Source organism: Sebastes fasciatus, chromosome 5 (assembly GCF_043250625.1).
Source record: "Sebastes fasciatus isolate fSebFas1 chromosome 5, fSebFas1.pri, whole genome shotgun sequence".
Classification (NCBI taxonomy): Eukaryota; Metazoa; Chordata; class Actinopteri; order Perciformes; family Sebastidae; genus Sebastes; species Sebastes fasciatus.
Genome location: NC_133799.1, coordinates 39,065,398 through 39,077,954, shown reverse-complemented (window position 1 = coordinate 39,077,954; position 12,557 = coordinate 39,065,398). Strand labels below are relative to the sequence as shown.

The window sequence follows — 12,557 nt, the reverse complement described above, 5'->3', positions numbered from 1 at the left end:
CTGTTTCCAAAGAAGTAACTTCAATATGTTAGTTGTATTTTTTTCATTATGACTTTTCCATTGTGATCTTATAATGCGATTTGATACAAAATCATTAATAGAAGTGTCTTGAAAGTGAAAGTCATATACAGTAGATATTATGTTAAAATTAGATGTTTTAGAATTGTGCTTAAGTTGTGCAGTCAAAATGAAAAATGTTCAAGGACTCAAACGGCTTGTAATTTCAAGTTTTTTGTATTATTATTTTAAATGATATCTTATCGACAGTATTTTGCTATAAATATGTTGAGGTATGGTCCACACTATTAAAGCCTACTGAGTATACCTAACTGACAGGTAATATTGGTTTGATAGCAGGTCTTTGTTAAGTATAATTAATGTGACTGGGCTGAATCTGTATTACGATATTTTCTCTTTTTCTTTACAGGCTTAATCCAGGTTTCTGCTATGTTGCATTTGAGTAAAGTAAGAATGAGTATCTCTTTAATATTTACAGATAATTCTAAAATGTATAATGTCCAGATGGTCATTTTGAGACTGTTGGGCGTTTTCGGTATGGCGTTTTTTATTTTACAACTTCTGGTTTCGCCATCTAGGGGGATTTTGTATGGGTGGACTCCGGTGTCGAGGTGCCGCTCGGGGCCGAGGTCAAGGTGACAGACACTGGACAGTTCCAGCTGATCGATGATGAAGGAAAGGTACAAAACCCCACAAGAGTTTGCCTTTTTATTCAGGTCCAGAAAAAATGAGTGCAAGCCTTAAAGTCAACTCTTTCATAAAATTCATACAGGAGCACAAGATCAACAAGAAGACGGAGGGCACCATCCGGCCCATGCACCCCACCTCTGTGAAGGGTGTGGATGACATGATAAGGCTCGGTGATCTCAACGAGGCAGGGCTCCTCAGGAATCTCCTGGTGCGACACAAAGAAGGCACCATCTATGTAGGTTTCTATTCCCAGTATGCACTCTGAACCGCCTATGTTTTATTGTGTCCATAACCTGCTGTGGAAATGCTTACTCGCCTGTGTCTTCCCTTGCTCTGATTGGCTTTCTATCTTAGACTTTGCCCCGTTTGTCACAGTGCTGTTTGTCTCCATAGAGACAAATGAGCCTCTGTCGAAAGAGACATCTCAGTGTTTCTATGTCATCAAAGCATCAAAGCTCAGCAGTGTGTGTGTTAAATTATGAATCAGGCCATTTTGTTGTATAAGAAATACTACTACTAAATGCTGGGGGCAGAATTTACAAAGGCTGATATTCCTTTATGTAGGAGTTGTTCTTTATATTATAAACCAGTGTTTGGTACAGCTTTTCATGATTGTAATCCATCCATGAAATCTTTAGATCCAATGAATCATATTAAGAACGTGCATCTCGTGCATTGCAGCAATAACCCAGGGGGAGGGGGGGTCACTGGCTTGATGATGAGCATAAACAGGTTATTGTGGTGGAAGCACATGTACACACACTCCTCAACTGTGCTACTGTGTGGTAGTTAACACCCTTTTCTGTTTTTAGACATACACAGGCTCCATTCTGGTTGCAGTCAACCCTTACCAGCTGCTGCCCATTTACACCACCGAGCATGTGCATATGTACACAGACCGGAGGCTCGGTGAACTGCCGCCGCACGTCTTCGCCATAGCAGACAGCTGCTTTTTCAACATGCGCCGCAGCCAAAAGAACCAATGCTGTGTCATCAGGTCTGCTTTTTGTCTGAGGCTGATTCCAGATCAGTATTTAGACTGTTCCAAATGATTGATTAATTCATTGAATCCTTTATTCATACTGGGGAAACCCACTGAGAAGCTCTCTTTTGCAGGAGTGCCCTGTTAATAAGAAGTGTGACAAGTAATGGTTGCATAAAAAAGACAACATTATAGAGCCGAAATGATAAATTGATTAGTTGATTGACAGTGAATGAATCCGCAACTATTTTTATAATCTATTAAGTCCTTTTTTTAAAGTAAAAATTACAAAAAACTCTGGTTACAGCTTGTCAAATGTGTATATATGCTGGTTTCCTTAGTCGTCTATGATAGTAAACTGAATGTCGTTGTGTTTTGAACAAAACTAGATATCTGAATATGTCAACTTGGGCAATTTCCAACATTGTATAGCTCAACAATTGATTATTAGAAAAAGTAATTGATAAATATTCATTTGTTACAACATTACCACGAGTTACCATAAAAAAAACTACGAGACTAGCTGATGAAATGATAACAAAGGCAAAATGATCATTTAAAACATTCATATTCAACTGGAGGTATTGTTTCAATGAGAGACAAACTATGAGTCATAAGTCCAAGAGTTTTCTGAAGATGACGCCATCTGTGATGGTTCAAAGAAACTAAAAGCGCTGTGCACATGAGGGGTTTACAGAACTTCAGAGGTTTGGATAGACATGTAGGTAGCTTTTGAATCAGTGGTTTATAAATGAAAAGGAGTCAGTGTTTCTCACCTTTATGAGACTGAGATGTCCAGTTTAGATTTTGCTAAAGGGTGCAGCGATGAAACTGATATAGGGGGTCTAGGAAAGGAGCTGATGTGTGCATATAAACTACATCACCATGATCCCCAATTGGAAGGCACTGGACCAAATGTTTTCTACTGATTTTAGAGGAGCACTTCCTGTTTCTATATAAGAACCCAAGATAAGTTTAAGCTTCTTTATCATTTTGGGAATATAAAACTTAAAAGATATCAAGATATTTGGAGATGTCAAGATATTTGGAGATGGAAACCTTTTCATTTTTTAATCCATTTTGTGTGTAGATACATGGATTCTTCACTAGATTGATAAAAAAAAGCATGAATGTGTTTATTTTCTTAATTTAGAACCAATTTTAAGTTGTTAAGGGATTTTTGTATAGATTCAAAACTGTGCTACAGGGTACTAAGTGCATGCATATATAAAATTGTGTCATCTGCATACACATGGAATCAACAATTATTACCATACAGGCATAGGTTCAATGTTATAGTTTGTGAAAAAAAACAGGACCTAAAGTTGATCCTTGTGGAACACCTTTGTTAATGTTGAGAACTTTTAAACGGCATTGCCACATTGGGTTTAAAACAGAGGTATAGGTGGGAAACAGGCAACAGTCTCTACACAGGCTTACCTCTTTGTTTTCCCAATCAGTGGAGAGTCAGGAGCAGGGAAAACTGAGAGCACCAAGCTCATACTGCAGTTCCTAGCTGCAGTGAGCGGCCAGCACTCCTGGATCGAGCAGCAGATTCTTGAAGCGAACCCCATCTTGGAGGGTAAGAGCAAAACACCAACAAAGTTTTCATAATCATCTGAAACCCCCCTTTTTCACTTAATCTGCTTTGTTACATTTGTGTTTTTCTTCTCAGCCTTTGGTAATGCCAAAACCATTCGTAATGATAACTCTAGTCGTTTTGGGAAGTACATTGACATCAACTTCACCGACGGTGGGTCCATTGAAGGGGCCCGCATTGACCAGTACCTGCTGGAGAAGTCCCGAGTTTGTCGTCAGGTGGGAAGATTGGTTAGCTGAATATTTGCAAGAGCAGTACAAGTCAAATTTTCTTCTGGTAAAGATCATGTGCTTCCGTGTGCAGGCGCCTGAGGAAAGAAACTACCACATCTTTTACTACATGCTGATGGGCATGCCAGCTGAGCAGAAAAAGATTCTTTCCCTTGGGACTGCTGCTGAGTACAACTATCTGACCATGGTACTGAAATAATTCTGCAAACTGGGAAATTAGAAGAAACGTTCTTTAATTAATGGATCCTGAAGATAAATCAATATGTGACTGTGAACCGCATATAACCAGATAAGAATTCACATTTAGCTTTAAACCATGTGATCATATCACCAGGGAAAGTGCACCAGCTGTGAAGGGCGTGATGATGTGAAGGAATACGCCCACTTCCGTTCAGCTCTGAAGATCCTCATGTTCACAGAGAATGACTCCTGGGAAATCTCCAAACTGCTCGCTGCTATCCTTCACCTAGGCAATGTGGACTTTAAGGGTACAGCACCATACAATGGGATACATGTACTGTAGAGAAATAATTGCATCTTTTGAGCCATTAAACACATTTTTCTTGTATTATTTCAGGCACCATAGTACATAACCTAGAGGGCTGTGACATCCTCACATCATCCCATTTCAGCATGGCTAGCCAACTTTTGGAGGTATGCATTTTTAAATTTTTTTTTTATATATGCATATAAAAGGAGCGGAGATAACCTTGTCTTGCTGTGTTTGTCCCATTACTTCAGGTGGATCCCAAAGCGCTGGAGAAGAGTCTGACTCAGCACTCCTTCATGACAGCCAGAGAGAGTGTGACCAAACCCCTGACCTCTGCCCAGGCCGTGGATGGCAGGGACGCCTTCGTCAAGGTCACCTCAGTCTTGATCTATGTTTTCAAAAGCCAAAAATGTATTTCAGATGTTAATGCAGCTCATTTTAACATATTCTAAAGTAGAAACTTGAATCGCTTACCACCAGTGAGGCAGAACATGAAACCAGATGTAGAGTGGCTGTTTTAGGACTCCTCAGACTCTACATCAAATATTTCTTTAACCTCTTTAACCTCAGGCCTCTGAAATTCTTTAAAATGAGGCAATCTGAGAAGGGAAGGAAATCGTTTTTGGTTGAACTGCTCACAGCACATACCACACTAATGCACCTGCAATCAGGGGTTGCAGAGACACTGATTTGTTTTATGGGGTCATAGACTAGAGAGGTTGGAAACTATTGGTCTAGCTGGCCTTTGTCAGGCTTAGCTCAATATTATAAGTTTTACTAATTAATTTATTAATTTACTGATTCATGTTAGCAGCATATTAATATGTTAACTTTAGCAGCATAGTAACATTTTGTTAGCATGCTAACGTTTAGCATGCTGGTATGATACTACTATACTAATGTGTCATCTTTAGCAGCATAGTCATGCTTAGTGTTGAATCATGTTAACATGCTAACTTTTAGAATGAAAGGGTCAATACTAATGTTAGTAGGCTATGCTTATGCTACTAATATGCAAATCTGTTAGCTTTAGCAGCATAGTCCCGTTTAGTGTTGTATTAACCATGGATGTATAAAGAGAAGTTTAATTCAAATGTTAACTTTTCGAGTGAAATGATAATGGTAGTAGGCCTGTGCTGGTATGATACATACTAATCTACCAATATGTTAACTTTAACAACATAGTCCCGTTTAGTATAGAATCATGTTAACATGCTCACTTTTAGAATGAAAGGATCAATACTAATGTTAGTATGCTGGTATGATCCTAATCTAGGCCTACTAATATGTTAGCTTTAGCAGCATAGAATCATGTTAACATGCTAACTGTTAGAACCTAAGGATACATGCTAGTGTTAATATGCTGCTATGATAGGAATGATACTAATATGTTAGCTTTAGCAGCATAGTCCCGTATGTGAAGTATTGTATGAACTATTCTGCTAACTGTTAGAACGTAAGGGTAATGCTAATGATAGTATGTTGGTATGATACTAATATACTATTCTGTAAGCTTAAGCAGCGTAGTCATGTTTAATATTTGATCATGTTAACTAACATGCTAACTTTTAGCAAGCAGGGATACAATGTTAGTATAATGTTAGTATATTGGTATGATACTAGCTAATATACAATATGTTAACTTTAGCAGCGTAGTAATATTCAGCATTGTATCATGTTAATGTGCTAATGTTAATGCTAATGTTAGTATGTTGTTATATGTTAGCATTAAGCTCAACGTATAGCATGGCATGCAGCTATCTGTTTCTGACATATTCAAATGAACTGATGTGTTGGCTAGACAAGTGGACATTTTGAACTGCAGTTGGCAGTATGAAAAGTCTTAAGCATTTATCTTCTTAGCACCATTTTTGTATATAAGCAACCTCTTTTTCAAGGAAGACCAGGTCAAGGCCGCAGATTACATTTTTGTGGATAAAACAATACAAAGTCTGGCAACGAATAAGTCATTACTGAAAACAGATGTACCTAAAGGCTAAAAATAGGCTAAGAGCAGAGACTGTTAAAATGGAGTCATTTACCATAGCAAGGAAGTAATAACATGAATGTCTGTGTCAAAATGTATGACATCTGTTGTTTTGAATACAGTTTGTGGTGCTGTCTATAATTAGAAGCTATTCTCTGTATTATTTGTTCAGGCTATTTATGGAAGACTTTTCCTGTTAGTCGTGGACAAAATCAACGCTGCCGTTTACAAGCCACCTGAGGATTCCAAAGAGGTCCGACAGTCAATAGGCTTGCTTGACATCTTTGGCTTTGAGAACTTCAACAAAAACAGGTTGGCGTTTATTGTTGCTGTTTTTAGACAAAGGACACAATGACTAAGATCTAAACTAAAACCCATCTTTCTTTCCCTGTTGCATTTGTTGAACTAATGCAGCTTTGAGCAGCTGTGCATCAACTTTGCCAATGAGCAGTTGCAGCAGTTCTTCGTCAGGCACGTTTTCAAGCTGGAGCAGGATGAGTACACCTGTGAAAACATTGTTTGGAAGCACATTGACTACCAAGACAACCAACACACCCTGGACGTATTGGCCAGTAAACCTCTGAACATGCTGGCGCTTATTGATGAGGAGAGCAACTTCCCCAAGGTCTATTATCCTTCTTGTACCTCATAAAGTCAAAGGTAACAAAGCAAAGCAGATTTTAACTCTCTTCTTTTGTTGATTTTCAGGGCACAGATACCACCCTTCTCCAAAAACTGAATCAGGTCCATGGGAAAGTGGACATCTATGTTCCCCCTAAGAACAACTATGAGACACAGTTTGGAATCAAACATTTTGCAGGAGAGGTCTATTATGATTCAAAAGGTACTTTTAAAGCTTTTAAACGCAGCAAACCATTCTCGTGCAAGTCCTGTGTGTTGTTCTTACTGTGTCTGTCTTGTTTTGAGGTTTCCTTGAGAAAAACCGTGACGCCCTCAGCTCAGATCTGATTCAGCTGGTGGAGACCTCCACCAATAAACTCCTCAAACAGGCGTTTCAAAATGTGCTGTCTTCCAGTACGATCAAGAGCAGCGTCAACCCCAGGATGATCATCACCACGGCCAACAACAGCCTGCGGGTCAGAGCAGCCTTTAGCCTCAGCATTTGACACGGATATAGTCAGTTGGAAAATAAAAAATATCAGTATGTTATTACTTACACTGTGACATTTGTTTGTGTCTGACAGCAAGCGACTGATGGCAAGAAGCGTGTTCCAACACTGGCTGGCCAGTTCCGTCAGTCTCTGGATTCCCTGATGAAAACACTGACTGTGTGCCAACCCTATTTTGTACGCTGTATTAAACCCAATGACTTCAAGAAGCCCATGGTGAGAAAAGAAGCTGCATTCACTCCAACCAAAAATAAAACTTATTTAAATATGTACCAAAAATGAATGAAATAATTTTGTGTGAGTAAATCAGATCACATCCCTCTGTGTCCCAGCTGTTTGACAGAGAGCTGTGTATGCGTCAGCTCCGTTACTCTGGCATGATGGAGACCATCAGGATCCGGAAAGCTGGATATCCTGTACGCTACACATTCGATGAGTTTCTAAATCGCTACCGTGTCCTCCTGAAAACTTCCCTCTGTGATCCCAAAACAGTAAGTTGGAGGTTTTCTACGTGATCATTTTGATCATGACATCCAGATACCTTTTGATGATTATTTTGCTCCAACAGGAAAGTAAAGAGAAATGCTGTGAAAGCATTTGTGAATCTGTGCTTACTGGAGAGGGCGACTGGAAGACTGGCAAGACAAAGATATTCCTCAAGGTACTGCCTTACATTTTTATGTACAATCTGTTGTTAGTGATGGAGGCATACAATAGCCAAAATAATTTGAATGTTATAAACAACTGAATACCTAATTTGTACCATTGAAAGAACTAACTTTAAAAAAATCATTCATCTACGGAAGCCCTAAACGGACATGATTCAAACATTTTTTTAATACTGTTATCTCGAGATCACAAGTTAATTATGTCGCAAACTCAAAAAATGAGCTTTGTTGTCTTGATATAATGAGATAATTAACTCGTTAAAAACAAAAAGTTGTTTTCTTTTATTACTTATAATGTTTGTGTCAAACCAGCCAACGGTAAATGCAATCAAACGAAGGACTTGGTGAAGTTAGCAGAAGGATTTTGTGTCTGAGATTTCATCAACTCTAATTTATCAGTTATTGCCACAAATTATTCATAAACTTATTTTCCCAGTAACCAAAAACCAAATATTAATAATAATCTAAGCATTTTTCTTGCAAATTTGTGGTATTTTCTTTGTAATTTATAAAGGACACAGGTAACATGTTTTATACTTCTAGTGAATATAATCCAATTAATGTTTTTTGCAGATATGTATTTTGTATGTACCCTTGTTAACATCTTATTTTGAAAACTAGACTTAGTCAGGTGTATACTTCCGCCAACTTCACCAAGTCCATCACTGTCAGCTCGGTCTGGGCCGTTTGAATGCATTTATCTTCGGCTGCTTTGACCCAAACAATATAAGAAATATAAAAAAATATAAAAAAACAACCTTTTGTTTTCTTGTGTCGAGTTAATTATCTTGTTATCTCGAGATAACAAAGCTTGTTTTCTCAAGATAACTGCATTAAAAAATTTTTTTGAATCATATCCGTTTAGGGCTTCCGTATCCATCTGAATTTGTGTGGTTTCAATTATTCCTAGAAATTTCTAGTAAGTCATTTCAAGTAAGTAAAAAGGTAACTTTTAGAGTTCACAAATTCAAATACAAAATTCAGGTGTCCACTGCTCAAATTCAGTTAGTCAGATTGTAAAAAATCAAGTCATATTGTATTTGATGAAGTTAAATATAGTTTTTAGCGGCGTGGCTCCGAGGATGGCAATGTTGGTCTGTCGGTTGGCCTGACTTTTCATGTAATGGTATCATCAGATCCTAATTTCAATCTGACCAATACTTTGGTTTATGACTAAATACCTGCAAAACTAATGGCATTCACATCAGCAGTATTTTGTGTTGTTAATTAGCAAATTTTAGCATACAACACATTAAACTAAGATGGTGAACATGGTAAGCATTAAACAGCAGCACAGCATGTTAGCATTGCCATTGTGAGAATGTTAGCATGCTAATGTTAGCATTTAGCTTGTTGCACCACTCTGCTTAAGTACAGCCTCAAAAACCACATTATTTCATTAATTGTTTATTTTTTTAATTAGGTATTCAGTTGATTATAATATAATCCACTTAAATAAAAAAAACAACAACTTGCTACTGTTTTCTCTCAGGACTTCCATGACACCATGCTCGAACTGGAGCGAATGAAAGAACTAAATGAGAAAGCACTTCTGATCCAGAAAGTCCTGAGAGGCTACAAATACAGGTATGGGACAAAAGCTGCAAAATGAGCTGCTTTGGTTTTTGTGCTCATGTGACTTATAACTTCATGTCCGTATGACTCATGCCCTCTAAAGGAGAGAATTCCTAAGGAAAAAAGCAGGTGCTCTCATCATTCAGAAATACTGGAGAGGACACAAAGGCAGAAAGCTCTACAAAGTGGTGATTCACTGTTTAATACATCAGTATTTATCAAAGTGAAAATATAGGCCTGACATGCAATAAACTCCTTCAATCATATTCTAATTCTAGGTCCAGCTGGGCTTTGCGAGGCTGCAGGCACAGGTGCGGTCTCGTCAGCTCCACTTCCAGTATAAGAAGGAGCGCGAGGCAGCCATTGTGCTGCAGGCCCGAGTCAGAGGATACCTGGCCAGGAAGGAATGGAAGCGCAAGAGAGACGCTGTGATCCTCCTGCAGGCACACACCAGGGGTGGGCTGGCAAGAAAAGCTATCAAAAAGATCAAAACAGATGTAAGTTGAACTTAAAGAACTATTTAGAACCCTCTCTGGGTGACAATCGTAAAAGAAGGTTAAGTCCCTGCTGGTTTGATCTGGTACAGCAGGGACTCAACTCAAGTTCCCTTTCATCGACACCACCTGTCATGTTCCAAATGTCCATGACTTTAAGCTAACTATTTGAACTATTGATTACTTTTAGCTAATTATCTCTACTGTTTATGCATTACTTTGAGCTACTGAGTTTGCCTGTTTATTACTTTGAGCTAACTATTTCACTTATCCATTCATTTTGAGTTATTTCCACTGTTTAACTGGTACTTTTAGCTAACTATTTCATTCATTTATCAGTTCCTTTTAGCTAATTATTTCAACTGTTTATTCCTTACTTTTAGCTAACATGAGGTATTACTTTAGCTGGCTAGCTATTTCAAATGTTTATCCTCTCTTAGCTAACAATATAAACCATTTATCCATTTAACCACTTATTTATGACTTTTAGTTAACTATTCCACCTGTCCATTTGTGAGGTATTATTTCAACTGTTTAACTGTTACTTTTAGTGAACTATTTCATTCATTTATCAGTTCCTTTTAGCTAATTATTTCAACTGTTTATTGGTTACTTTTAGCTAACATTAGCTGTTTATTCGTTACTTTAGCTAACGTTAGCTGTTTATTCGTTACTTTAGCTAACGTTAGCTGTTTATTCGTTACTTTAGCTAACGTTAGCTGTTTATTCGTTACTTTAGCTAGCTAGCTATTTCAAATGTTTCTCTTCTCTTAGCTAACGCTCTAAACCATTTATCCCTTACCTTTAGCCAACCATTTAGCCAGTTATTTATTACGTTTAGCTAACTAATTCACCCGTTTTCATTCATTGGGATGTATTTCAACTGTTACTTTTAGCTAACTATTCCAACTGTTTCTTACTTTGAGCTAACTATTTCAACCATTTATCCATTACTTTAGCAAGTTATTTCAAATGTTTATCCTCTCTTAGCTACATTTCTAAACTATGTCTCCATTACTTTGAGCTTTTTACTTTTAGCTAACTATTTGCAAAGGTCTATGGTTGACCCTTAAATGAGATCAAGAACAACACTTAACTTACTGACCTATATCAATGACAATACAACTTAAATATATTTACATGTTAAATAAATATATTGGTTTCATTAAAACAGCTGGTGAGAGGGGTGCAGGGTGCGCACCACACGGAGGAACAGACTGAGCGGGTGGCCGACAGACCCCACCCGTGGACAAATGTAAAACTAATATCAGTTCCTTATGAAACTCTGGCAGGCCTAATTAACGGGAAACAGCTGATCGATGAGAGATGACGTCATCTCCAGAGGGTCGGACTCATACACAGATCCAGATGTCCCAAATCATAAATATAAATATGATGTAATGGAACTTCCTGCTGTTCCTGCCCCTATGTTATAAATTATGATGATAGTGAAGATGATAGAAGTTGAGTTGATTAACTAGATTCACATGATTTGAGTCAAGTGATTCACATGTTTTGTTATTTCAGAGTTCTTTTTGCCATAGGTTTATTTTATAAATAGTTTAATTTAAAATCAATACACAGGCTGGATAAGACCTGGGACCCTTAAAGTAACCCTGTTTATTTCCATTGAATAAGAGAGCATTTATACATTAACCATCATTGTGGCATGTCTTGATGAACCACAGTGAAGGTGTCAATAAATAAATAATAAATAAGGTCTATGATTCTAAATTAGAAAAGTTCTGATCAGTCAGGAATAGATGTGGTTTAATATTAATAACTATTACAGACTGTGGGCTAAAATGCACTAGAAGCCTGATTCTCCTTTACAATAATTCACTACATGTTTACAATCAGGCAGGCAAACTCATTGAAATACACAATAATTAAGATCAGTGTATATGATGGAATAGTAGCATTACAATGCGCCACAGGTCACCAAATTTGGACTTTTATAAAAAAAGAAAACTTCTCCGGGGTGGCATGCCCCCAGACGCCCCTAGCTGGCTACTGTTTCCCTCTGGCTGGCTACTCCATATCCTTGTGGAAAGCCCTGATCGGGGGCTCAACAAAATAAAAGCCAGGGTACAGAGAGAACATGAAAATGAAAGGATCAGAGAGGCAATGAACACATTTCTGGAGAAGCAGCAGGTATGACAGGCAAAGCTGGACGTACAAAGATGAGGAGCTATAGGCAGACTAGCAAATAAAACCCGCTAGCAGGCTCATTTTTAAAGTTGGAGTAAAGATACTGGTATCCTATGAATCTGGGCGACCTGGAGTCGGGGTGGATGAGTGGCCCAATTTGGAAAGTCTGTCCCCCTGCCCATAATTCCTAATGGCTGGCCTGATTGTGGCTGGAGGCTTACAGGTTATTGGGATGGTAAATTTAGTAAATGTCAGTACACCAATTTGAAATTATAAATCGATGGTTATTTTCCTCCTAAACACAAATATGTGGGTATGTTTTTAAATCAAATCATATTTTCTATTTTTTTTTCATATTATTTGAGTTACTCTATCTTTCCATGTATCACTGTGGTTTGGAATGAGTGGTAGAGGATAGTGTGTCAGAAGCCCCTGCTTCAGTAACTACTGCTCTATGAGCAAAGCACTGAACCCCAAACTGCTTTAATGCTACCATGCTGTAACTAGCAGCAGAAAGCGAATATTAAAAAAAAATCCACCTC

General features: G+C 38.0%; 1 protein-coding gene across 1 annotated transcript in view; it reads left to right on the top strand.

Moving 5' to 3' along the window:
• The window catches only part of myo7ba (myosin VIIBa), a 33,234-nt gene that overhangs the window by 101 nt on the left and 20,576 nt on the right, over positions 1 to 12,557 (top strand). The window contains exons 2-21 of the mRNA XM_074636666.1: positions 428 to 465; positions 597 to 698; positions 791 to 943; positions 1,521 to 1,705; positions 3,151 to 3,272; positions 3,366 to 3,508; positions 3,594 to 3,707; positions 3,855 to 4,008; positions 4,098 to 4,174; positions 4,262 to 4,381; positions 6,170 to 6,309; positions 6,412 to 6,622; positions 6,706 to 6,841; positions 6,925 to 7,094; positions 7,203 to 7,343; positions 7,460 to 7,618; positions 7,696 to 7,788; positions 9,288 to 9,382; positions 9,474 to 9,558; positions 9,649 to 9,867. Of these exons, the coding sequence (XP_074492767.1) occupies positions 448 to 465; positions 597 to 698; positions 791 to 943; positions 1,521 to 1,705; positions 3,151 to 3,272; positions 3,366 to 3,508; positions 3,594 to 3,707; positions 3,855 to 4,008; positions 4,098 to 4,174; positions 4,262 to 4,381; positions 6,170 to 6,309; positions 6,412 to 6,622; positions 6,706 to 6,841; positions 6,925 to 7,094; positions 7,203 to 7,343; positions 7,460 to 7,618; positions 7,696 to 7,788; positions 9,288 to 9,382; positions 9,474 to 9,558; positions 9,649 to 9,867 (2,637 nt within the window). The 5' untranslated portion in view covers positions 428 to 447. The remainder of the gene's footprint in view (positions 1 to 427; positions 466 to 596; positions 699 to 790; positions 944 to 1,520; positions 1,706 to 3,150; positions 3,273 to 3,365; positions 3,509 to 3,593; positions 3,708 to 3,854; positions 4,009 to 4,097; positions 4,175 to 4,261; positions 4,382 to 6,169; positions 6,310 to 6,411; positions 6,623 to 6,705; positions 6,842 to 6,924; positions 7,095 to 7,202; positions 7,344 to 7,459; positions 7,619 to 7,695; positions 7,789 to 9,287; positions 9,383 to 9,473; positions 9,559 to 9,648; positions 9,868 to 12,557) is intronic.